The sequence below is a fragment of the Gymnogyps californianus genome, chromosome 7 (genome assembly GCF_018139145.2).
Source record: "Gymnogyps californianus isolate 813 chromosome 7, ASM1813914v2, whole genome shotgun sequence".
In the NCBI taxonomy this organism is placed as follows: Eukaryota; Metazoa; Chordata; class Aves; order Accipitriformes; family Cathartidae; genus Gymnogyps; species Gymnogyps californianus.
This window is the reverse complement of record NC_059477.1, coordinates 32,205,308-32,231,808: the sequence shown is the minus strand read 5'-3', so window position 1 is coordinate 32,231,808 and position 26,501 is coordinate 32,205,308. Positions and strand designations below refer to the sequence as shown.

The window sequence follows — 26,501 nt, the reverse complement described above, 5'->3', positions numbered from 1 at the left end:
ACTGATACCCAAGGAATTAAAGGAAAGAGAAAAATTTCTGACAGATGTAAGTTAAGCTCCAACAGATGAGAAACCCAGCTGGAGTGAGGTGGGGCTGGATTAAAAATGAAAGGTTTTGAAAGAAGAGAATCTGAGAATGGGTAAGGTCAGTTGGCTAAAGATTGTAATTTGGAAAGTAAGTGCTGTGCAGTCAGAAGAAAGCAGAGCTGAAATGCGGATTGGAAACTGAGAGGAGAATGCTGGGAGGAATTTGTGCAAGCCACAACCAAGCCTTCTTCAAATCAAGACAGATAATCAATATTTTGCTCACCTGGAGGTTGAAGGGACTTCCTGTTCAGTTGCCAAGATTTGATAACATTGTTCAAAATGCAACATTGCTCCTTTCCCAGTGAGCAAACACAGCCACAACTATTACTCATCCCAGCTCATCTTGATCCACTCAGTTACTTCATGGCCTGTAGGCAAAGGATCAAAGAGTTGGAAGATGGAGAGCTAACATACCAGAATGGGGGAATAGGAAAGAAGGGAGAAATACTGTAATCAGGATTCGTTATGATAACTGGGGAAGTGTGCTAACAGTTAACACACACTAAAGCGACCTTCAAAGAGGATGGCATCTCTCATAAAGCAGAAGAACCCTTGCCTGAGGATTTAATTCTTTGGTGGAAACTGGTGTATGTCTGCTTTTCCCATTTTTTTATGAAAGACAGACATAGATCCTCAGCAGGTTTCAACAGCTCAATTGAAATCAATAACTCTGTTCTCAGTTATACCAACTGAGCATCTGCTTGCAAATCTGAAGGTATCATTAATGCCACAGCAGGCAAGGATATATTAATATGGTTGCTATTTAATAAGCACAGGACTGGTTCATTTTGTTGAAAGCTCTTCTTTGGGCTACCAGTAGACCATAAAGCTCTTTAAGTTGAGCAGTGTGTTTGTGTGAATACATCTAGGTCTTTATAGTCCCCCTACCACCATAACATGAGAATGACCCTTAATGACGCTTTCTCAAATGGCAACTCCTCATCTTCTGCTTTTAAAGATCAAGACAAAATTTGGTATGTGTCTGCATTTCTTCCCTGTATGTTGTCAGGAGCTACTATATCTCAGCACATTTGAAAACTAGATGGCTCCATACAGGTTTACAATATAAACCTAATCCTTGGCAACCATGCTAGAAATTTTTGGTCTAGATACCTTGCAATCTTGCATACTTAGAGGTATAGTAGCACTACTGCCCTTGAGTCTCTGAACAATGGGGACCCGGGTGTCAGGATTCTTCGTTGGCACCATCACTATGCTTCTGCAGGTAAACCATTCTAGTGGGAAACTTTTCTGTGTAGGTATCTATCTGCCTGACTAGTCTTATGATTTTAACAGTTTGACTTATGCAAGAATTTTTTCATTTCATTATGTTCTGCCATTTGGCTTGCAAAAAGTATGTGTTTAACAGCTCCTGCATCAAGAACTTTCCACTGCATTGCTAAATGTCCAACATTTCTTCCAAATACCATCATCTGTTATGTTTGCTTTCTTTCTCCTCTCTCTCTCACATCTTTCCAGGTCAGAGGCTACCCCGAGCCTCAGATCACATGGTACAGAAATGGGCATCCTGTCCCAGAGGGAGACCATTATGTCGTGGACTGCAGCATTCGGGGAATATTCAGCTTGGTAATCAAAGGTGTACGGGAAGGTGATGGTGGTAAATACACCTGCGAGGCTGCAAATGATGGTGGGGTTCGTCAAGTGACCGTGGAACTGACAGTGGAAGGTAAAAGGATACTTATACTGTTGTTGCGATGATTATAGAGTTTAATTAAATGAACAAGCTGTGTTAAACTGTCTGGTTAAAATCACAACTGTACACACATGCTTTCTCACTGGTGTAAGAGTAAGATTCATTAATTGCATTTCACAGTTTAAGACATTTTGCAGGAAACTACATGTCTATAGCTAGATAAAGTGTGTGTTCAGTTTCAGATGTGTATGATGATGCCCAGGTAGCAAAAGACCTAGCTTTAAAGACTTTGCTATAAACTTTGTAATTTTCATGGAAGCCACCACTCAGGACAGAAACAAAGGCCTGGAAAGTTAGCATTTTCTCTGAGGCAGTAAAAACTGTGGCAATCTTGGTTGCTTCACAGCCCATCAGGTAGGCACACTGAGGCAATGGGTTTCTGGAGTTCTCCATGCATGCTTCCATTTGCTAAGCTGAGCGCCTGGTTGTAATTGCATGCTTAATGTCACACGGGAAACAGCCAAGATCAAACCCAGGAATTTTTAAGAGAACATCTGCATATTAGATAGTTGCAAACTGCCAAATTTAAAATTTAAAGAGTGACACAAAGCCAGGGAAGGATGGAATTGTACTGCTTCTCTCTTTGCAATTTGGTCATGTCAGAGATCTGTTGAATATCAAAGCTCCTCAGGTCACAACTTTGTGTTGAATTCTTGAAGCAAAGCAAAAATCTGCAGCAGTCCTGAAACAATCAGCATTTGAGTTTATTCAGAGTCAAAATCTCTAACAGATATCCTCAGAGTACGTACTGAAATATGCGTAGATCTGGCATGATTGTTACTGCCTTCTGTTGTAAAAATTATGCAAAATCTTTTTTTTCCCCTAGTTTTAAGTTGTGACAACTTTTATGAGTGACAACTTGCGTGGAGGTGGAGGATTTTTTAAAGCTGTTTTTATATCAGTTTTTCTGACCTGGGCTTTGCTGCAGTTTAAAAGCAATTTCATGGCAGTACCCAATGACTGACTTTCTCAGAGTTTAAGAATTACATGGTCTTTATCCTAAAAATCCCTCTAAGCATCAAGATAGCAAAGCGCAGATTTTTTCTGCTCTCAGCAAAGATATCTAGGTGGGGCTGAGTGCTACTTGGAAAAATGAGTGACTGAAACACAATCTAGTCTTTCCATCCTGCATGGCTGTCCTATCTGTCAGTAACGTAGATTCTTATAAGGCTTTAGAACAAATTTTTTTTTTCACAGCCATCAGAGCTGTTTGTTTCATGCTGCCACTCTGGATCTACCCCAGGTCACTACCCTTTTTTAATGTGCCAAAGCTATCAGGAATGCAGTAGATGGCGGTGAGCTTACATAACTTCATATCCATCTCCCTATTGCTCACACCAGCAAGCATGATGAACTATTGTGCTTCAAAAAGAATCATTTTACAGAAAAGGTAGTCTGGGCTAGCACAGGACTAAAACCCAAACCAAGTAAAGTAAGACCTCTTTCAGAGTCCAAACCCCTTTTTTTGCTATCTTAATTTGAATTAGTGCTGCACTGTAGAAATTAGACACAGTGTTTCATTCACATGTTTAAAAATATTTTTGCATGAATAATCTGCAGTGTTGTTACTACTGAGGCCAGGGGTTAGATGGTAACTCTGCTAAAACTTGTTTTTGAAATTGGAGAGCCTAACTTTGGACTACAGATGACATAACCTTATACTGCAGGTGTTGCATTCCTCCTTTATGTTTGAAACCTGGAGAAATGCATATTTTACATAGTCTTTCGTGTCTGTAATTCCCAATGGTCTTGACAAAACTGACTTCCTGTCTTTCTGTCCTATGCTTACAGGAAACTCCTTGAAGAAATACAGCCTACCATCCAGTGCCAAAACCCCAGGGTAAGAAGTCCACTGGAATTGATATTGTTTAACGGACACCTAAATATGTTTGGGTAGGAAAACAAGTAAAATTACTCTAAAGAATAGCCACTTCTCCCCATTTTAAGTGCCTCTTGCATTTTGTCTTTAGCTCTGATTCACTTTGAGGGCCAGTCAAAAAGGGTTGGATTCTTGTCTAGTTCTCAGTAATTCCTTACTGGAAACGTATCCCCAAGGCTCCTTACCTATGCAAGGATCAGAGGTAATGGAGGAAAGCAAAGCCTGGTGGTTAACGACTCAGTTCTGCACAGCATTGCATTGGAACAGAGTAACTGCTTGACATGATTTCTCACGCTTGTGAGATGGGGATAGCAAGAATGGCTGGGCTGTCAGAGGCAGTGCCAGCTACAGCAACATCTGAAAACAAACAATTCGATATTTGTGAACTCAAATGCTCTAAGTCCAAATCTCCATTTATCCCAAGCAGAATAGCTACTATGAGAGCTGCTGTGTTAGGAAAATGGTTGAGGCTGTCAGGAAGACCTAAGTAGCTTGATACAGCTACTGCTCCCTCATACTGACAGGAATTAATCTGGCTGAAAACAGAACATTCTGCTGGTATCTGCAATATTGCACCCTCCTCTGCTGCAATATTGCATCCTCTTGTCTCTGCTCTCTGATATTCAGAAATCCTTCCCCAGATCTTTCATGACTTGACAGTCTCCTTATAAAGCCAGAGCAAATACTGCTTTATGAGTCATCAGTAGGAAACAAAAGCAACTGAAATCAGCATTCTCTCACATATAATTTAAGTACTTCCAAGCAACACAGTGGGTAAACTGTAGTCCAGAAGAAAGAATTGTTCCGGTTTGGAGTAACTGGTAGCAAGAATAGGTTGATGGGGTGATCTATGATGGCACACAGAAGAGCCTTCTTGCTGTCATGTACTTCCTCACTTCAGTAAGCATTTACAATTAAGTGAATGCCACTGTTTTAAAAGCCCCAGGCCTAATTCTTCCAACAGCTGAACTCATTTCCTTATAAGTAGCTTGAATTTAAGCAGAATTATTTCTAATTTATATGCCTGGGACTGAGTCACCCTGGATGTAGACAAAAATACATGTTTCTGATTATGTTAGCGATCAGAATACAGATAGTTAAAACTGAAGATTTTAATTTTGTCATTGATATGAATATTGTTTATGTATGTTTTGAATTTTAAAATTAACTGAGATTACAACAGTGAAAATATTAAGTGAAACTGAGTAATCAGGAAGGCTTTTACATGATATTGTCTGTGTCACAAATGTGCTACAGAAATATACACATGCTAAATAATCATAGCAAGAAAGGACAGTCGAGGTTGCTGTTAGGTTTTGTTATACATTCAGACTTTCCAAAGCACTATCCTAATCCATTGCATTGCATGGAGTTAGAGTGATTGTCCTCATTTTTCATTCTCACGTGTTTTACTCCTGTTTAGTATTAATAATTTAATGGTATGGAAAGTTTATGCCTTACATAAACAGGGAGGAGGGAAAAGGAAAAAAAAAAAAACATTTCAGTTTGTGTATATCTAGGAAACAGCCGTAAAGCTGCAGGCTAGCTAGTAGTTGATTTTCTTTTAATGCGTTAGTATACGTGTATAGATATATAAATATAGAAACATCACCTAAAGATGGTCACTAAAAGACTTCTTTAATACACATTTATGCTCTTCTTTAGTGGTAGCATGAAGAAGATGACATTAAAAGCTATCAGATATTTAATTACGTGATGAAATGTTTTCCATTTTAGCGTATTACGGTCACCCTTCTCTCCCAAGATTTTTTGCTGGTCCTTTTGTCCATGTAAATCCTTTCATTATGGTATCATCTCTTACTTAGAAACCTCGAGCTGCCTATATGGCAACCATCATGTCTTGGCAGCACCTTGGACTAAGGCGATGCGGTCTCTGTTAGTATCTGACACCTGGTAGAAATGGTGAGGTATTGACACATCTTACTTGCATGTGGTAAAAGGCCATCTGGAAAAGGTGGCCTTGAAAATGGTTCCGTTTGCTTGAAATTAAAGGATTAAAAAAAAAAAAAAGAAATCGCCATCTGCCGTCTGCTAATGTGTGTCTTTGTTGTACCAGGGCTTCAGAGCAAAGAGTGTGAGTGTTCCTTTTGACATTAACAGACCTGAAGTTGCACCTTTTTTTTTTCTTGCTATAATACTGCTTGATGTTTTATGTTTTATGGCTGTGTAAGTGAGGGTTTTGGACTTCAGTCACTGATGTCACTCTAGTTTCATTCCACATGTCATTTCCCAGCTGTGCCATCCATGTAAGTAGAGCTGGGCATTTACACTTAACAGACATTCACCTGGGATAGGTGTACTTTGGTTTTGTGCCCTTTTCATGTTTGCTTTGCAAACATTTTAGTGAATGAGATTCCAAACAGAAGCCTTCCCCAAACCAAAAATCTTTACCAGGACATGTCAGAAATGTTGCAAAAACAAGTTGCTGATTCATAAATCAGAAATTACTGTGTCATTGCACTCAGTGTCAAAACAAATTACATGATAAAGAACTGTGAACAGTGAACAAGTATGCACAAATAATCTATTAGGAGGCAATTAAGAAACAGAAAACGGGAAAAACTAAATGCACGCAGTGTTTCCTATAATTTGGTTTGCCCAGCTGTGCTTATAAGCAATTGAAATTGTCCCCAAGATCTGTTATGTGTATGCTAGACGAGGGTGTGTAGCATCATACTATTCAGTTGCATGAGGGGTCAACAGCAGTCATCACCAGCATTTCCATTTCTTCCATTGGTCAAAAAAACCCCTGTGTAACTACAATCTTTGTTACCACCAATTATATACCCTTGTTGGCAGACCACTGGTCTAAAATGCTTCCTGAAGTGTGCTCTTACCACAACAGCTTCCAGTTCTTCTGTAAAACCAGGATGTCAATTGCCTTTCCAGGGGAAGACTTACTGTTCCATCTGTGGAGTCTAGGCCAAGCATCTGGGGAGAGAGTCCACCCAAGTTTGCTACAAAACCCAATAGAGTTGTTGTGCGTGAAGGCCAAACAGGCAAATTCTCATGTAAAATAACAGGACGACCTCAGCCTCAAGTAACTTGGTTTAAGGTATGATTTCCCAAAAAATTAATGTTTTCTTTCTCTTTTGAAATTTTGTGACTTGAAACGATGAAATGTACTTGCCACTGCAAATTACCATGGTGAGAATTTACATACAAGGAGAGCCATATTCTTCCTCATTTTTATGCTGAATAAACTCACAAAAGATAATAGCGTTCCTTCTCAGTACACACTTCTCCCTTATCTGTCTCATTGATGAAAATATTTGTACAAAAAAATCATCTGAAGGCACCAAACAAGATCCAGGTTCCATTATAAAAATAGCAAGTATGGGACATACTTGCCCAAAGACCTTACTACCTAGGTAAGGGAAATAGACAAAGGATGGGAAACCTGAATATTATCATTGTCTCTGTTTTATAGAGAAGGTCTGCAGGGATTTAGTGCTTTGACTGTGGTTACGGAGGAGTCTCTGACAGCTGTGAAAATTACAGCTGTATTTCCCAAGTTCCATGTCAGTGTCTCAGTCATAAACTGCCTTTTCTGTATCACTCACATTGAGTTTTACCTGTACATTAGAATGAAAATGATGTTTGCAAAGAAATGAAATTGAATTGAAAAGAAAAGTAACTGTTTAGGAATTAACAGATACAACTGGGGTTTGGCATGCACGAGTGTTTTTTGCAAATTAAAAAAAAAAAATCCAAGGCAGATGAACAACAGTTCAACTGTTTCAGTCTGACCTCTGCTAAAACAGTGGTAGCAGAAAAGTGTCTGACATAAAATAAAGGAGACCTGAGCTGTCAACTTCAGATCTGCATTAAAATTGGGAATTGTGAACATCTGTCATTTACAAAAAAAGCTTTATAAATGAGCAATATTTAAATTTCATTAGACTGTTAAAAAAGCATTGAAGACTTAAGTCCTAGTGCCCCCTTTGGGCATACACAAGATCTCCAACCACTTTTTTTTGTTAGTAAGGAGAGAGCTTTCAGGTGATAATTAAATATTACACTAATTAGGCCATTTTTACTGAAACTATTAGTATTTCAAAGAATTACAATTACTTTCTTTAATTTGGAAGAGCAAATATATGACTGCTCCGTTGGCATCCTGCTCCCCTTCAGCCTTCAACAGACAGTTGCCTTACATACAGTTAAAAAAAAAAGCTTTTCTCAGAGTTTTTATTTTCTTCTGGTGTCTCCAGGTTTTCTGGGGGGCAGGGGGAAGAAACCACAAATAAAACCAGAAAACTGCTCGTAGAATGCTTCCAGGTCATTGTCTGCTTTATTCCAGACTTATCCTTGTTGTCTGTAATACAAGAATGCCAGGGTACTTCTCAGAAAAGAAGCAGCCTCTTGCTGTGGAAGCACTCACTAAGACATCTCCTTCAGTTGGCGGCTCCATCTAGAGTCTGCTTCTCCCTCCAGCTGCTGTCAGTTCTTTTGGGCCTGCTGGCTCTCTAGGCAGCCTGCAATGCAGCTGCTCCACAGCAGCCTGCTTCCAGTCCCACCAGACTCGCTCAGGTTTTCCAGCCATGCAACTCAGTGCAAAACAGGATTTGTCATTCAGTTCTCTTTGTTCAGGGCTGCGTGGTAAACAGCAAGTAGGGACTTGCAGCAGCTTGGATCTACACTTTGATACTTCTTCATACATGTTTTTGCAGTGTGTTAGAGGTTGTATTATATATTTTGCTATTGATTGTCAGCTTCTATAACGTGTTATTCTATAATCTGGCATTCATTGTCTGATCAAATGAATGAAGTATGCAAAATTCTTGTTGTTAGCAGCTCCATGAGTTCTGTTCATGTTTACGTCCTTAAAAAACATATTTCAGCACTTGCAGGTCTGCATATATTATTCTGTAAAATACCACAGGTGTGTTGTTCAGAGGTTCAGTAGTCATACCATTGCTGGCCTGCAGACACCCAGTCCACTCTCTTGAACTTATCCTCAATCCATCGCTTTTGGTTAAATTAGTTTTCTTTAGGCTTTCATAATATTATTTCAGCACCTGTTTTGAGCACCATGAAGCTGTCTTTCAATAATTCATATGGTCTGTGAAGTGCAAATGTGTTGTTGCTCTTTATCAGAGTTTTATTGGCAGGTTGCTGTTGTGAAGCATATTTTTGCATCCCTATTCATAAGGCATGGATTAACAGGTAATCATGCATGTGCTTTGGCTAGCTGCAAACAAGCTCAGGCCCACAATGCTTCTGGTCATGTCAGGATGGCGCTGCAGGGTCCTGCTGAGTGGTAAGTATTTCAACTCTGCCTCAGCGTCATGGAAATGAACTTATACGGCTGCTGGACCACATCTGACTAGTGCAGAGCCAACAAATGACCAAGTTCCATACAGCATGGAAGCTTTATAAAGAATTAAAATTGCACTTTTCAGAACTACTGAATAAGCTTTTGTGTAAATGTCTTACTCTGCTTATTGTTTTCTTTCCCTTTTTCTTTCTTGTTAAGTTGCAAAGAACAGAAGCTTCTACTGTATCACCACCAAACCCCTGACGTGAACTAGCTTTATTTATACAAATAGGACTTACAGCACCCAGATAGCAGTAAGTTGATAGAGACTTCAGGAATTACAGTGTCTGAAAACACTGTAGTGTTTCCCAAATGTTTACTGACCAAAGCCCTACAAAGCGTGGATTTGTGCGTTTTCCCTTCCTAAACTTAGGATAGGAAAAGTTGTGGTGCCTGATAGCAAGGGACTCCTCTTTAATGGCTGGTGCTGAAGCAGAAGCACTGATTTGCTCACAAATGAGCTGTTGGTCAATTATTTTGTAGAATTTAAAGGCAAAAATTGTTGTTCTGATCATCTCATCTATGTAACAGAGAGCATAGAACTACATGCATTTCTTCCTGCCTCGAAGCCATCCCTTTTGATTTAACTCCAGTGTAGCACTGCAAAGGAGCTGTGTTGCAGCAATGCTTCTCTTAATGTATGCCTAGTGCCTCCTGCCACCCCCACCTGGCCACTGAAGAAGTCCTCTTATGCAGAATTTTTTCCAGTTCCTGAAGTGATACAGCATAAAGGAGCTACTGAGGGATAGAGAACTACTCCCCAACTTGGAATTTTTTGCTTAGAAGTGTGATGTTTGACTTCCTGGAACAAACATGAACAGAAAACTGGTTTGAGCCCACATACAGTGAAAAGAAATTTTTCTAGGAATATGGATATAGTAAATAATGAAAAGCCAAAACCAAACTGAGATGAGTGGGTGGCAAAAGGCAGGGAAAAACAGCCTCCCGCAGATATGAATTATAGAACTTTTGGACACAGTTTTTTGTTTATACCATCCGAGTATTATTCGTAGAAGGAATTTGGCTAAAAGATAGGAGAAAGGCATTTTGACCTGATGTTTTAGCAAAAAATTTCTTGCTCCCCTTCTCTTACAAATAGCTAGCTGTCTCATGGTGTCTTGTGATATTTGCAGGGTGATATTCAGTTGCAGCAAAATGAGCGTTTCAACATGTTTGAGAAAACAGGCATCCAGTTCTTGGAAATCCAAAATGCTCAGCTTGCTGATTCAGGAATTTACACATGCACAGTGGTAAACAGCGCTGGGAAGGCATCTGTGTCTGCAGAGCTCACCGTTCAAGGTACAGCAAAGAGTTTACAGGAGAGAGCACAAGTGAACCACAGACTTTCCTTTAAAATATCTTTGGTTGTGTTCTCAGTATAAACATTCTCTTTTTCCCATTATCTTCCTCTTTCTTCGTTAAATGATACTGTGATAGCTTGGAGTGTGCTACAGCTGAAAACATTGTGTTGGTTCAATGGGAAAAAGGCTATCCAAATGCTTTGTAACAACTTTCTTTAAAACCAGCTTTTCACTTTTACTGTGATTTTGACCTCCATATGTTTTGAACATAGATTTTAATTTCAGCAAATGGAAACCTTGCACTTGTCATTATAATCAGTAATTAATTTTGTATTTGTTGAGTACCAACACCAGATGCACATTTATACCAGCTCCCTTTTGGGAAACAAAATTTTATCTATATTTGTAGAACCAGGAAAGTAAAGTAAAGGAGCGTAACTCTAAACTGTAAGAGAGAAAAAACAGCTTAATGAGATTAAAATTCAGGCTTCTCAACTCCCAAACCTGCCTATTTCACTGCTGTTAAAGGAAACAAATGTCTTTGTATAAATAATTTAGGATGTTCTATTCCATATATGCATTACCATATACAGTTCATTTTGCAGTTTGATGCTTCTTAGGGTGCCCTTTGCATCAGCCTCAAAATCATACAGCCTTCAGCAACCACACTAAAGAGGAATTTCATCAGTCAGTGGACCCAATTAAATAATTAAATCAACAGCTGCTGGCTTCAGCTGTAGTCATAAGATCAGTGGGTTACATACGCACCCAGCAGTGAATTTTTTGATGCAAGATTTTTAGGTTCACATCAATGCTGTCACTCTGTAAGATATCAAGAATATAAATAACAAGAGGATTTACATTTGGGATCCTCAGAACCACAACTAGCCTTTACCACTTAAAGCTGTACTTTTTATCTGTAAGTTCCAAACTGATGAAGCCATTGTAGAAGGATGGGAAGCTTCTACATGTTGCCTATTGAACTGATGTTTTATAGAAAGGGCCATTTTGTTCAATAAACCTTTTTTGTAAATGTGAAACTTGATCCTTACTTGGTCTCCCTGAAGTGGTGAGCTTTCTGTTGTGTAATGGGTACCTCTGCCTTGAGAGATGATGCGGAACTGGGGTCACAAAGTCAGTTGTGGTATATGTTTGCTTCAGATGCTGACCACATCTCTGAATAATGCAGGCATTCTTTCTTGGATTAGTACAGGTCAGTAAAAAGGGCACTCTCTTGCAATTTACTTGACTAATCGGATGATTCCACTTACCTAACCACAATATATAATACCTAATTCTTTCATTATCAATTCAATCAGGTCGTAGGAGTTGCTGCAAGATGCAAGGAGACAATCAAGTGGCTCAGAATTACTACATTTTCTTTTAAATCCATGCAATCTCATATATAGATAATCTTGTTCCAAGAGCTACATTTTTTTCCCCAAGTTCCCATAGTGGAAAGCGCAGAGGGAGGGGGAAAATGTTCTTTTAATTGACAGGGTTGCATGGTATTGTCTTGTCTGCAACCAGTAGTTATTCAGCTTCCTCTTCAGCATTTATCCAGTCTCTTTTCAGCCTTAATTTTTATGTGAAGAATTTCTGTTACTGTTTATTGACAGGTTTATTGAAGTGAGGTCAATGGGTTATTTCCCTCTCTCACTGCAACTTTTGTGTGTGTGTAAATAGATTCTTTTGGTCATTCTGAATGATGCGGCAAGTCCAAGCATTTAGATGTGGATTTTTGCTTGCAAAACACAGTGGAAATCAGGGTATCATCCATCACATGTCTTTTCCCTGAGGAAAAGACTCTGAAAGCATTTTTGTGGAGTATTTGTTGATGACTGGCAAAATTCATTATCTTGCAAATTCATTATTACATGTCTTTCTAGTGTAGTTTCTAGTCTCACAGCTGACAACAGCGTAGATGAAACTTTGATCTGACCAGGAGGAAAAAAGTTGCATCCTGTAGTGTTAACTAGGGAAAAATGGAGAGATGTGGTTGGTACTTGATCTGGAGTGGTATTTCTCTCCTCCCAACTATTTATTATCTCATGCTGCCCCCAAAAGAAACAAATACTGTCAAGGTTTGAGAGAATACATGGAGGATTACATATACATATGAACTAAGAGACTTGCTATGGGCAAATATGTGCTCAGTTGTATCAATGCAGCTGATGAGGTACCTTGGCAAATCAATATAGCTCAGCCATGTTCCCAGATTTCCTGGTGGTGTTGCAAAGTGAAGAAATGTGATGTATTAGCTTTTGTGTTATTCATGTTAAACATGATAATACTTGCTACACAGCAAATGAGTTGGTAAAAGTTTACAGGTGGGCTCAGGTTTTGGCATTTTTTACTACTGTTAATTTGGTTTTGTGTTTTAGCCAGAGGACAGCTGCAGTTTCACTGTGGGCATGCTCAGGTATAGTACTGACGGTTTGTCTTTCTCCACTTCTACAAGCTCTATGGAGTTCCTATGAGATTTGATGAGCTGCCTCCCAGTTGGAATCTCCTCTTACTTCTCTCCCCTAACAAGGAGCCTTTGAGGCTCACAGAACCTTTAGTTCTTAAGGGACTTGAGAACTTAGTTGACCCAGCAATGTCTCAAAGTGGACTAAGACCTCTTTGTGTTTCAGCTGAGCAGCTGCTTGTTATCCATATCAAATTTCAGGTGTGGTGATAGTCAATCTTGACTTCAATGGATTGAAAATATGAAGAGTGAAGGTTCTTAAGTATATTCTTTGCTTAAAATCTTGCAAATTTATGGAATTGTGTACAGTGTTGTATGTATAAGTTACCTGTTTTTCTTTTTTTATTTCAGGTCCAGATAAGACTGACACATACACTCAGCCACCATGGTATGTTTTTACTGGAGTACTTTCTCAGAATATTTAATTGCAGTGCACTAATTTTGACATTTACTGCATAAGCCTTCCTCACAAAGTGATAAACCCTTTTGAGTCAGTCTGTAGTTAGAAGTTAGAAAATGTTTACTTGGAATGAGATTCTCTCTTACTGCCAAATTCAGCTGTCCGGGTAGACTCCTACGAAATAGTTGGTGGAACTGGTGGAACTCAACACTATGAAGTGCAGAGTTCTGGTCTGGTTCAGGAAAGCAAAATTTAGATGGCTTTATGCTCACTGTTCCCATGTAGCCAAATAGTTATATAATCTGAACAGAAACTATGTGAGGAGAAATTATACCAATTGGTCAAACTTCCTTTTTGGAGTAAAAAAAACCTGTATGCATCTTGTCAGTACTGAGCTGGTTGTTCTTTGCTGTCATAAGCAGAACGTGGTATGGCCATGGTCTTTGCTGTTGTCGGAAAATATATGCAAAACTATAGGTAAAGTAACAAGAAACAAAAAATTTCATGGTTTAGGGCTTTATCAAGATTTTAAAGTGAATTGACTATAATTTAAAAAAAAATTTTGTAAAATGGCTTTTCTTCATGAATAGAAAATGTAGGAATGAAATGCTCTAAGCTGACTGTGTAAGACACTTTCATGAAGGCCAGTTGCTTTACAGTCTTCAGGGTGTTTAATCTGTCCTTACATGCCCTGGATGGGATTTCAAAATGGCATGTTTACATTGTCCTAACTCCATGTCCACTGCAAAGTGGATCTGAAAATGCTGTGCTACCCTGTTTTTCAGGTTTGTGTGGTTTTTAGGAACATACTTTAAAATAAGTTTAGTATAAATGAAACTGTGCAACTCTACAGCCAGAACTCCCCATGTACTGGGTTCTCCAGAGTAGTTTTGCCTCCTCCATAGTTAATTCACAAAAAAAAGAGATATTTTGTAAAATGTAAAAATCGTACGGTTGTAACTGCAAATCTCATAGGCATTATTTCTCTAGTACTTTTAACTCTGGCTGAATGAAGTACTACAATAAATATCCTGAATCTTCCTGAGAGAATAAGTCAATGGCACTAAGTATAGCAAAACAGAGCTGGGCTAGAAATTACTTCCCATATTTCAAATATGTTTCAATTCTGCCTTGGAATAATACTTTGGAAGTGTGAGACACAGACACAGTGATCTACAGGTAACAGCTTAGTGGTCAGGGCAGTCAACTTCAATGAAGGAAACTTAGATTCAAGTCCCCAGTTAGTCAGCTACTCTTGTGCCCCCAAAGTACTGAGCAGCAGATCCATCATAATTCTGAGAAACTCTTCCTAATAAAACTGCAGCTGATATTGTTACGTCCAGTCAATTTTTTTTTTTTTTGACAACATCCCCTCTCCTTCCCCTAGACTTTAGTGAAGTTGTCTCATCAGTCCTCTTCTGAAATCACCTAAATTACAAGGCACCATAATTAGAAATAGTAAATTCACTGCACAATTCACATTTTCATTTCCCTTTAGGGAACTATTTCATGTGGCATTTTCAGCTATAATTATATGTGGCCTTAATTTATTAAAGCATGAAGTAGTGTTACATCATGGTCATTCCAGAGTCTCGTGTAATTGCTCTCTTATCTAAAGCAGTGTATGCAAGGTTAGTGTCTGACTCACAAAACATGTTAAAACCTGAGCAGTGGATTTGTATCCAGAAACTCCTCAGTTGAGACAGTGTTTGAGCACTGATCACATTTTATGAAGCTTTTCACTTCACCTCTTTCATCCATGTTCTTAATCTGTGTGAAGGAAACTAAGGGCTAATTAGTTCACCTTGCTAAGGGCTTGTACATTTATATCGTTGCTGATAATAATTAGTCTTTATACAGTGTCATATATCTGTAAACTTATCATTTTCCTTCAGCATGCCATCAAAACCAACAACACTTGCTGTTAAAGCCATTGAAAATTCAGAATTCAAACAGGCAACTAGCAATGGGATTGCTAAAGAGCTGAAATCCAGCAGCACTGAACTCATGGTTGAAACCAAAGACAGAGTGTCAGCAAAGAAAGAGACCTTTTACATCACCAGAGAAGCCAAAGACAGTAAGCAGGGACAGCACCAAGAAGCCAACGCAGTGTCTCCTCAAGAACCTAAAGAAGGAAAAAAGGGATCTCAGGTCTTGCAGAAAACTTCAAGCACCATCACACTACAAGCTGTCAAACTGCAACCAGAACCAAAGGCAGAACCTCAGGCCACTTTCATCAGACAGTATGAAGACAGGAAAAGGGCTGTGCAGCCCCTGATGTCAGCTCAACAAACCCCATTTCTGACAGGACAAGTCAGTCCAAAGACTAGAGAAGCAGAAAACAGATCTGAAGCCCAGAAGGCTGTCATGAAGGAGAAGAGGGAGCCTCTGGGAATTCCCCCTCAGTTTGAGAGCTGTCCACAGAGCCTGGAAGCATCAGAAGGCAAAGAGATTAAATTCAAGAGCAAAGGTAAAGGGATGAAAGTTATCAGAGCCCTGGGGTTAGTCAGGTTCCCCTTCTGTGTGTGGAATTAATTCCTTCTTCACTGCAAATTGTCCTCCTCCTAAAGCATTTTGGAAATAGATGCAGAATCTCATGATGTTTCCACAATACTCTTCTCAATGAAATTTTCAAATCAGTCCATACCGTAGTGTCCATCCCTTCTCTCATCGGGGGTTTCCCCAGATGTAATCAAAGCCGCTCTTTCTAGGAGGTAGTTTTACAGCCTCTTATATGAGAGTACAAGAGAGAAAATGGATGGTACACATTCCAGAACTGTAATTAGTTATATTGCCCTGGAGCCAAAAAATTGATCGGATAAGAAACTACAATCAGTCACTGCATTTCCCTTGTGGCATCTACTTTTGCCCCTCATATTTGGTCAACCCAGTGCTGATCTGAGTGCTTCCTAACAGCTGAAATGATAAAGTCAGAATTAAAAGGGAGGTTTAGAGTTTGCTCTGCAGAACTTGACCACGTTTTAACCTCTCAGAAGAGTAATGAGAGCTGCATTTTGCTGAATCCAGGGAGTAGATTTGGAACATTTCTCTCTTTTTTATTACAATTTTAGTAGAAAATAATTTTGAAGCATTTTTCTGCTATTTTTTAAAAATAACATTCGCACTTTAAAAATAACATTCCCACAAGTGAGAGAGAAATTGTTTTTTATGTCTCTGGAGGAAAAAAAAATCACAACAAAACCATGGTAATTTATTTCATTTCTTGATACTTCTTGCCCCGTGACTAAAGAATACAATTTATATCACAAGTCCAGAGAGTAAGGAGGGGAGAAAGTATTCCAAAGATCCCGACACCTTTTGAATAGTTTATTTTTCAGGTATGTTAGTACTAAGAACATAGATTGCTTTCCATCAGAGCATCTCAAAAACTTTGCAAGGTTTAACTAATTCATGATCCTGATTGGTAGGGAAATGTAGTCCCTATTGTACAGAAACCAAGGAGATCATTCAGTTCTTACTGAAGCCAGTGAATGCCTTTTCATTTGGCTTTGGACCCAAGGCACAAACTCTTATATGCAAAGGCAAGGTATCTGTAGGGAAGTTACAGTGGAATGTCCCTAGTGCGCTTCAATAAGTAATCCGAGAAACTCCCTTTCCTGAGAATCCTCTCCGCAAAGGGTGACCAGGGTTGCTTTCGCAGGCACCTCTGCTTCCTGGTTGCAAAGGACAATGGAAATGCTATTACACCCTTAAGGAGGCTTCTACCTGCCAGGCTGTCAGCTCAGCATGCTTCTGGGTCTGTACAGTTACTACAAAGCATCCAGGTTCTTTGATACTTCAGGGCTTGATTTTTTGTTTTCCCCCTAGCTTTTGGAGGTTCTCCCACCTCCACTGTTCTTCACTAATTGTCTGTAGATTCCAATGTGCCCTTTCTCTGCTGAGCAGGAAAAATAATCTTTTCTGAATAATAACTTCTAGTTTCTAGTGGAGAGAATTCACAGAAAAAGGACATTTCCTTCTTTCCGATGTATGCAATGGGCATTCCATTTTTTGCCCCATTTGTGGGTGTAATGGTAACCTGCCCCCTTCCAAATTTTTTATGGATTTGGGCCTGGATTTAGGGACTGCTGTTTTCTTCAAAAAGAAGGGATTCCTTGCTTTCCTATTTCTAGTCACTTGTATCAGGTGGGGTCCTCCTTCTAGCTAAGGATTCCTCTTCTTGGTAAGTCACTCCCCTATCCTTGTACTTCCTCTGTTCACAAGGGTTTCCTGCAGTATATCATATGTCTTTGTTGCGGATATTCCTGCCATCTTTTACTGGTCTGTACCCTCCTCTGAGGATGAGCACTCTTGCTATAATGAAATGGGTAGAGCTGGAAAGGAACATCAGCAAGGTGGAAACCCCAGAGGGCCTTGTTTGCTGAAAATAAGTGAAGGATGGGGTGGGTGACCTTTTCTGGCATTCTTTCCTAACCTCTCCTCTTTGCTCATCATAACAACTGCCCCATGAAGCCCAGACCTCCCTCAGCACTACTGGGAGCCAAATCTGGTTTTTTAGAGCTCTGACACAGGCAAAGCAGGCAGTGAAGCCACAGCTGTTTTCCTTCTGCTCCCTGAAAGTTTACTGTCCTAGGAAGCTGCCTGCTTTGCCTACAACTGGACCCTAGTCTGGAAAAAAATACCCAGAATCACAGAATGTTTGAGGCTGGAAGGGACCTCTGGAGGTCATCTGGTTCAACACCCCTGCTCTTGCAGCGTCACCTAAAGCAGGTTGTCCAGGACTATGTCAAGGTGGCTTTTGAATATCTCCAGGGAGGGAGACTCCACAGCCGCTCTGGGCAACCTGTGCTAGTGCTTAGTAACCCTCACAGTAAAAAAGTGTTGATGTTCAGACAGAATCTCCTGTGTTTCAGTTTGTGCTTATTGCCTCTGGTCCTATCACTGGACACCACTGAAAAGAGCCTGGCTCCGTCTTCCTTATACCCTCCCTTCAGATACTTATATACATTGATGAGATCCCCCTTGAGCCTTCTCTTCTCCAGGCTGAACAGTCCCAGAATAAACAAGCTCAGTGGTAGGTACCGTGGATTGCAAAGTACTGCTAGGTGCTCAGAGAAACCAATTTAGCAGGGTAGGAAAGAACGGGGAGAAAATTCTTTCTTTCTCCTCTAATATCTCATCACATCCATTTTGTCTGTGACTTTTAGAGGAACAATTCTCAGATAGAAGTGCTTGGGGTTTTTCCTGTTACCAAAATATTTGTTATTTGAAAAAATGGACTGGCCAAGAGGTTTTGGAGGATCAGAAATATCAAACCATCTTTTTGAAGATAGTTTTGTTTATTACTTGCTCATTAAGGTTTATATAATTATGTATGTGTAAATTATACCTAATTTACACTAAAGCAAATAATGGAATTACACTAAGGGGAATATCTGTTCATAAAAATTCAAATACCTGATTGTCTAGTTTCAGGGAAACCAAAACCAGATGTGGAGTGGTTCAAAGAGGGTGAACCTATTACAGCTGGAGAGGATGTCCAAATATATGAAGAAGATGGAATTCATTGCCTATGGTTAAAGAAAGCCTGCTTGGGGGACAGTGGATCTTATAGCTGTGTGGCTTTCAACCCCAAAGGCCAGACTTCCACCAGCTGGTTGTTAACTGTCAGAAGTAAGTTCTTGTGAGCCCATCTGCACTTTGAAAACTGTGGCTGGGCTTTTCTAAGCTGTCAGAGGGTGGTGACTACAAAATTTCTATTACAACTTCTCAATGCAGGTTAATTCTGATTCCTAGCTCTGTGAATAATATGGTGTGGGATAGCTGGCAAGCCACTTTCTGCATCAGTTTCCCTTCTGACCTTTTGTTTTTGTCGTTTGTATAGCTAAAACCATCTCATTGAATGTTTTGTACACAGGAGGGCCTGCTCTCCACTGAGGTTCTCTGTTAATGCTTGCATTTAATACAGGTTGCCAAAGATTTTATTGTTGTTGTTGTTCTGCATTCAGTTCTTTTGGAGTTGCTTAGCATTCCTGTAGGACACTGCATATCTGAAATGTTTTGTGAGCACAAACCAATCCTGTGCAGTAAAGTGAATAAAAGAAAAGTGAAGGAATGAGAATTGCATTCTGCTAAATTCAAGTACACCTCCCAGTGACAAATTATTTTGAGCTTGAAGGCACTGCCTTAATGGTCTAGTTGAAAGATATGTTGGCCTCTTAGCAAATCCTGTCCTCAATTCTAATCTTTTCACCTGGTTTTTGGTTTTGTCCTGGAGCTATGATCATGTTTATGCAACATTTCTCTATTTGCTGTGCCTGAGGTTAAACCAGCACACCCAAGATACTCTCTTTCTGTCTCATGAGAGACCTGTAAACTGCATCCTTAAGTCACCCTGTTTCACTGCCAGCCAGGGGAAATTTGGGAGAAGGACTGGGAGAAGACAGACAAGAGGAGAGATGAATTATCCTTCCTGTTCTTTGAGCTGAACTCTCTGGTAATATGTTGCATACACTTCTAGTGATTGGCTGCAAATGGTGGATTCTGGCATAGAAAACCACCACCTAAGATACAACTTGAGGGCTGGCAATGCCTGCCTTGTCGATTATAGAAGAACCCCTTCTTCATACCAGTCCATTGCTCAAAATGATTTCTATTTCCCAATAAAACATTTCACCGTGGTTTTGATTCTTTTTTTTTTCTTGTTTACATGGGATGAATCTGTTAGCCCAGCCATGTCACCTAAGCATACCTAGAAAAAGTCACTAAGTGGTAAAGATAATTTTGTCAATTTGGGTTAAAGGAACTGTTTTCGTTTTGGTTTTAAAGGGCCTAAAGTTCAAGAGGTTGCTCCATGCTTTTCCAGTGTCTTGAAAGGATGCACTGTGAGTGAAGGGCAAGACTTTGTGCTGCAGTGCTGTGTAGGAGGCGTACCTGTGCCTCAGATCACATGGCTTCTCAATGGTAAGGAATCCCCTGGTCTGCAATATACGCATGCACGCACTTACATCCATAGTCTCAAATGCCACTCTGATCGGTACACAGCAAGGCTGTGAATGCTGCACAAAACACTCTAAATCACTGTAATATAATCCGTTAGAATATTTGAAGAAAATCAGTTGATATGCACGTAATATGTACGAAGGGTGGTTTTCTTGAGCCGTTTTCTGTCTTACTGCAGTTTTCCAGTATGTCCAGCAGGGGACTCTGGTGACAAGATTGTACGCAGAGGGGTTTCCTGGGTTTTGTTAAACACAGCTGCTCACCACGCTGCAACAAAGCCTCTGTTGCTACTGTATGCTGAATCCTGTGCTACCCCCACTCCTTTGGCACTAGCCTCTGCTCTGAGAGTAACGGGTTGGCATCATGAGCCTGCAGGGATAATAAGTTCTAAGCAAAATAAAGGCAGTATATCACTCTTTACTGTAGGAAGGAAACCCATGCCCAATTCCACCCTCCCATCAGCTGGGCAGGTCATAATTGGTATTAGCAGCTATGTCCCCAAGATCTTAAAATCACAGCTTTTCTGGTTGTTTCTCTACTAGAAATATATTCCTTGAGATTCTAACACTTGCCCAAAGCTGACTAAGAAAAAGGATAAGTAAAATATTTTTTACTTTCATCAGACTGTATAATCTCCTACCCTGCCCTGATTACACAACTGAACATTCAAGTTTCCTTAACAGTCCGCTCTTAATATCAGAGTTGGGCCCAAACATCAGCATTTTGCTTAGATTCCAAATGATTTCAGAACTCCAGGGACTACACACTTCGGCTAAGGGCTCTTTCCATTTAGAGCCATGTCTATTAAACACTAGGCAGATTTATTCAGCTTAACCCTTCATCACCTCTGTTACTCCTGAAGTGCAATTAATTTTTTTGCAGACTCTCCCAGGCTATCTCTCTTTGTGTGTATGTGTGTGTGTGATTTAAAGACAAAGAATAGCATACTTTGCCATAAAGATGTTTCCTCCAGGATTGTTTTAAAATTAGTTATTTGCACATGATCTCTGTTTTTCTTTAGCTGTTCAGAGTAAATGGGATAACTGAAAAAGGTGGCAGGGCAAAAAATGAACCATGACCTTGAGATTGGTATGTTCCCACAGCCTGATCTGTTCACCTTCCCAATAGCTCCATGTCTAGAATAGAAAGGCTACTGCTTTATTTAAAACACGAAGCATGTGAGTAAAGGCTCTGACACTCTCCCATTGGAAATAATTTGTTTCTCTGTCTGAAGGCTACTCTGCAGTTCCTCCTTTGCAGATGTGAGTAGAATCACTGTTTTGCTATGCAAGAATTGTGTCCTGCAGCACAGAAGGAGCAACTCCGACCCATAGGGTCAGTCATTTCATCTTCATGTTCCTGCTCATAAAGGGTTCCCTTAGTCATTGAATGATGTGGTTATACTCAGTTGTCTTCCACACACAGAACATCTTCCTGTCTCAAATGACTTTCTGTGTTACAGTTCATCAGGCATAGATGCAGCGTCTCCATTGATGTAACCATGTTCTGCTTTGCTAACCAGAAAACCGTTGTCTCCTGAAAAATACAGCCTAGGGATCAATAAGCAACATGTTTCTGTAAGCCTCCAGTACGCACTGTGCCCCCCTGCCTTTTTGCAGGATGTTTGTTCTGCATTGACCTTTCTTCTCCCTAATCTCAGAGGAGTCTGCCCCTGTTCAGGTATAACCATGTTTATATTGCGTCCAAGCTTCTAACTGCAATTGGATCAATATCACAAGGAGGCAAAAGCAGGTGGGTTTTTTTTAGATAGTGGGATTTCAAACCGTTAGCGTTCTGTAAGTGAAAGCCAGTGCATTAACTCTGCTCTTAAATCCAAAGGCAGTGATGAGTCTGAGTAACAGAAGCACAAGAAACTATCATAATAATAAAAATTAGGGACATCATATATTATTCTAAAGACATAAGCACACCACTTTCATTCCAGACTCCTAAAACATACCACTGTAATTTAATGCTTCTGTCTTGCATCTGATTGTGATACATAACCGTTCATATGCCATTTTGATACAAACTTGAATGGATTATAAACAGTTGTTTAATGCTGATAATTCCGTGTACACTCCTACAGTCATTATTTTACATAAGGATCAAATCGGCTATTGTGATATCCATTTGAATGCAAACATTTCCTTCCTGTCTACCAGCTAGTTAGATACTACAAATTTCTGATATTTATATCCATTATCAAATAAAGGAGAAAGTTGTGTTTCTGGTCCTGAAATATTACTTCAAGCAGACATAACAATGCTTTTGGCAAAATGACACGATGGAGTCTTTCATCAACTGGCCATATGAAGAAAACAGTATATTCACAGTATGTAATTTGAGGCAGGCAGACAAATTTTGTTTTAAAAAAAGGTGTGTTACAATCTGCTGTCCGTGCTTGGAATATAAAGCTTTTTACATTCACAACTGATAGGCTACGGCAGAGAAAAAAGCAATCTGCTGAGAGCAATCACACTACTGTTCAAAATATAGCGCTTTTGCAGAACTCCATAGAAATAGAAATCATATGGAACAGGATGTGTAAAATTCACAAGAAAACATCAAATGCAAATTGTCTTCCAAGTATGACAATGATAACAAATTAGAATTAATTTTTGAAAGGAATAGTGAGAAAAGTGTGTGTATCTCAGTGAAATAATGAATGTAAAGACCAAGTTATGAAATCATAAGAAACATGAACAGAAGGCTGCTTTGAGAAACAAATAAAAAATAGGAAAAAAGCAGAACAGTCTCACCCCTAGGCTGGCCAGCCCTTGATACTGAACAGCCTGTATGCTGTCCAATCTGCCTTCCCGCGATCTCTGAGGAATCCACACCACCTGAGAACTAATAGACTTGCAATAACTTCTTGGACAATGTTACATACAAGTACTACTTTAGATACTGAGCATTTTTACCAGCTGTGACTACATACGAATTTAAAACATTTTCCAAGCCATTATGTAGATTGACCTCTCTTTCAGGTCAACCAAGACAAAAAATAGATGATGTATGCAGTGCATTGTCTGTAATTACTTCTTAGCATCTATGAGGATGAATAGTTTTTCCACATTCATAGACTGCACAAATAAGAGCTACCTGACTGAACTATGGATTTTATTCGAGCTCTTGCTTTTCTCTGCAGCTCTACCATCTTCACTTTCTTTCTTATACTTTTTCCCTATTTTAATGATTAAAAGCTTTTTTCCAACTTTTTCAAGATGGTTCTTTTGTCCTGTTGCTCTCACTCTGCCCTTTATTTTAAGTTTTTTTCTGAATTTTCACTGATTTACTGGCAAATTCCCTGAAAGTAAACTTCTTGTGTTTTAGTTCTGGCCTCACCAAAGCCTTATAAATAACTTTTTACATGTGCTCTCTGTGACAATACTTCAGTATGTAACTCCAATTTACTTTAGCTTCTTTAAATACTTTATTGGTAACTTCTTTTTAAATTGCATGAATAAGGCCTATATGACTGTATTTTAAATATCTTCCTTTTCATATTGCTTACCGTGTGGATTTTTTTTCCCCTGAGTTGAATTGAACCTCTTTCTTCTGAATTTAAAAACAGTATGACCATGACTTTAGCATAACAATTCTCTGAGTAGTGTTTGGTTTTAGGATAGCTTTCTGATCTGTCCAGAAAGCTTTTAATAAATGGGCCAGGGGAAAATTTCCTTTCTTCTGGCATAACATGCCAGCAGAAAGGTATTTTTTGTTATTGTTCCTGCTGCCAAGCTGTCATGGAGATTTGACTGTTCTGCCTCTGGAGAAGGGAACATTTCACTACTGGGAGAGCTGTTTTTATTAGATCAAAATATAAGTACAATGGACATAACTTAGAATCTTGCTGCAGTTTATTCTTCAGGGCTGATATACTTCTGTTTGTTTTCTGGGGTCTGATGAAAAGGCTATTCTGTAAGTGAATTTGCTATTCTGTGAATAGTGCTAAAAAATAGTCACAGTTTTGTTGGGAGCTGGAGTGAAAAAGAGGATGCCCTGACAAACTTTGAGGACATGGTGAAGGAGACCACATTTTCTTTTTCCACATAGAACAGTTACCCTATTCATTTGCTTATTTACAACAGAAATAAAAAGGCATTGTTCTGTTTTTGATGATGCAGCTTTTATCCTGAGTGCATTTCTGATATGGTTATCATCATAGCATCATTAGGCACCATTAATAGTTTCAATGTCAGAATCCCAGAGAGGATCCCTGTCAGGTTAGATATTCTACAGTTAGACCAGGAAGGCAGTCCAGTGCCCCATGTCCTCTTACAGAAAGCTTTATCTGCTTGGGCTTTAGCTCTGCGTGTACATATTTGAACATAATGTTATTCCCACATGCAAAAAAAATGTGATTGGACTTAAGAGTTACAACAGCCTGTGTGTAACTGAGTGAAAGGGAGCTCAAAGGAACCACTAATAAGAATATGTGACCTGGGAAGAAGGTGGAGAGAGTTTATTATTAATCTAGCCAGGGACGTCAAAGGCAACAAGAAAAGCTTCTATAGGTACATCGGTGATAAAAGGAAGACTAGGGAAAATGTGGGCCCTCTACAGAAGGAAACGGGAGACCTGGTTACCCGGGATATGGAGAAGGCTGAGATACTCAGCGACTTTTTTGCCTCAGTCTTCACCAGCAAGTGCGCCAGTCACACCGCCCAAGTCACAGAAGGCAAAGGCAGGGACTGGGAGAATGAAGAACCACCCACCGTAGGAGAAGATCAGGTTTGAGACCATCTAAGGAACCTGAAGGTGCACAAGTCCATGGCACCTGATGAGATGCATCCGCAGGTCCTGAGCGAACTGGTGGATGAAGTGGCTAAGGCACTACCCATCATATTTGAGAAGTCGTGGCAGTCCAGGGAAGTTCCCATTGACTGGAAATGGGGAAACATAACCGCCATTTTTAAAAAGGGAAAAAAGGAAGATGCAGGGAACTAGAAGCCAGTCAGTCTGACCTCTGTGCCCAGCAAGATCATGGAGCAGATCCTCCTGGAAACTATGCTAAGGCGCATGGACAATAAGGAGGTCATTGGTTACAGTCAGCATGGCTTCACTAAGGGCAAATCGTGCCTGACAAATTTGGTGGCCTTCTACGACAGGGTTACAGTGTTGGTGGAGAAGGGAAGAGCAACGGATGTCATCTACCTAGACTTCTGCAAATCTTCTGACACTGTCTCGCATGACATCCTTGTCTCTAAATTGGAGAGACATGGATTTGATGGATGGACCACTCAGTGGATAAGGAATTGACTGGATGGTCATACTCAAAGAGTTGCAGTCAATGGCTCGATGTCCAAGTGGAGACCAGTGACGAGTGGTGTTCCTCTTCCTCAGGGGTCAGTATGGGGACCAGTGCTGTTTAACATCTTTGTCGGCAACATGGACAGTGGGATTGAGTGCACCTTCGGCAAGTTTGCTGACAACACCAAGCTGTGTGGTGCAGTCAACACGCTGGAGGGAAGGGATGCCACCCAGAGGGACCTTGACAGGCTTGAGAGGTGGGCCCGTGCGAACCTCATGGACTTCAACAAGGCCAAATGCAAGGTCCTGCCCATGGGTCGAGGCAATCCCAAGCACAAAGACAAGCTGGGCGGAGAATGGATTGAGAGCAGCCCTGAGGAGAAGGACTTGGGGGTGTTGGTTGATGAGAAGCTCAACATGACCTGGCAAAGTACATTTGCAGCCCAAAAAGCCAACCATATCCTGGGCTGCATCAAAAGAAGCATGACCAGCAGGTCGAGGGAGGTGATTCTCCCCCTCTACTCTGCTCTCGTGAGACCCCACCTGGAGTACTGCATTCAGCTCTGGGGCCCTCAACATAAGAAGGACGTGGACCTGTTGGAGCGAGTCCAGAGGAGGGCCACAAAGATGATCGGAGGGCTGGAGCCCCTCTCCTGTGAAGACAGGCTGAGAGAGTTGGGGTCGTTCAGCCTGGAGAAGAGAAGGCTCCGGGGAGACCTTATAGCAGCCTTCCAGTACCTGAAAGGGGCCTACAAGAAAGCCGGAGAGGGACTTTTTACAAGGGCATGTAGTGATAGGACAAGGGGTAATGGCTTTAAACTGGAAGAGGGTAGATTTAGATTAGATGTAAGGAAGACGTTCTTCACTGTGAGCGTGGTGAGGCACTGGAACAGGTTGCCCAGAGAAGCTGTGGCTGCCCCTCCCTGGAAGTGTTCAAGGCCAGGCTGGATGGGGCTTTGAGCAACCTGGTCTAGTGGAAGGTGTCCCTGCCCAAGGCAGGGGGGTTGGAACTAGATGATCTTTAAGGTCCCTTCCAACCCAAACCATTCTATGATTCTGTGATTCTATTCTAAAATTGGAGTCTTCTGGG

General features: G+C 40.3%; 1 protein-coding gene across 6 annotated transcripts in view; it reads left to right on the top strand.

The window, feature by feature from the left end:
• MYLK (myosin light chain kinase) overlaps positions 1-26,501 on the top strand; it is a 223,844-nt gene that overhangs the window by 89,405 nt on the left and 107,938 nt on the right. For 5 of the 6 annotated variants that reach the window (XM_050899516.1, XM_050899517.1, XM_050899520.1 and 2 more), the window contains 8 exons: positions 1,567-1,774; positions 3,593-3,641; positions 6,591-6,756; positions 10,155-10,320; positions 13,144-13,180; positions 15,088-15,662; positions 18,623-18,826; positions 19,982-20,116. In XM_050899516.1, the coding sequence (XP_050755473.1) occupies positions 1,567-1,774; positions 3,593-3,641; positions 6,591-6,756; positions 10,155-10,320; positions 13,144-13,180; positions 15,088-15,662; positions 18,623-18,826; positions 19,982-20,116 (1,540 nt within the window). Of the gene's footprint in view, positions 1-1,566; positions 1,775-3,592; positions 3,642-6,590; positions 6,757-9,202; positions 9,276-10,154; positions 10,321-13,143; positions 13,181-15,087; positions 15,663-18,622; positions 18,827-19,981; positions 20,117-26,501 lie in introns of those variants that run through there. The other variant, XM_050899522.1, reaches the window with a different exon arrangement.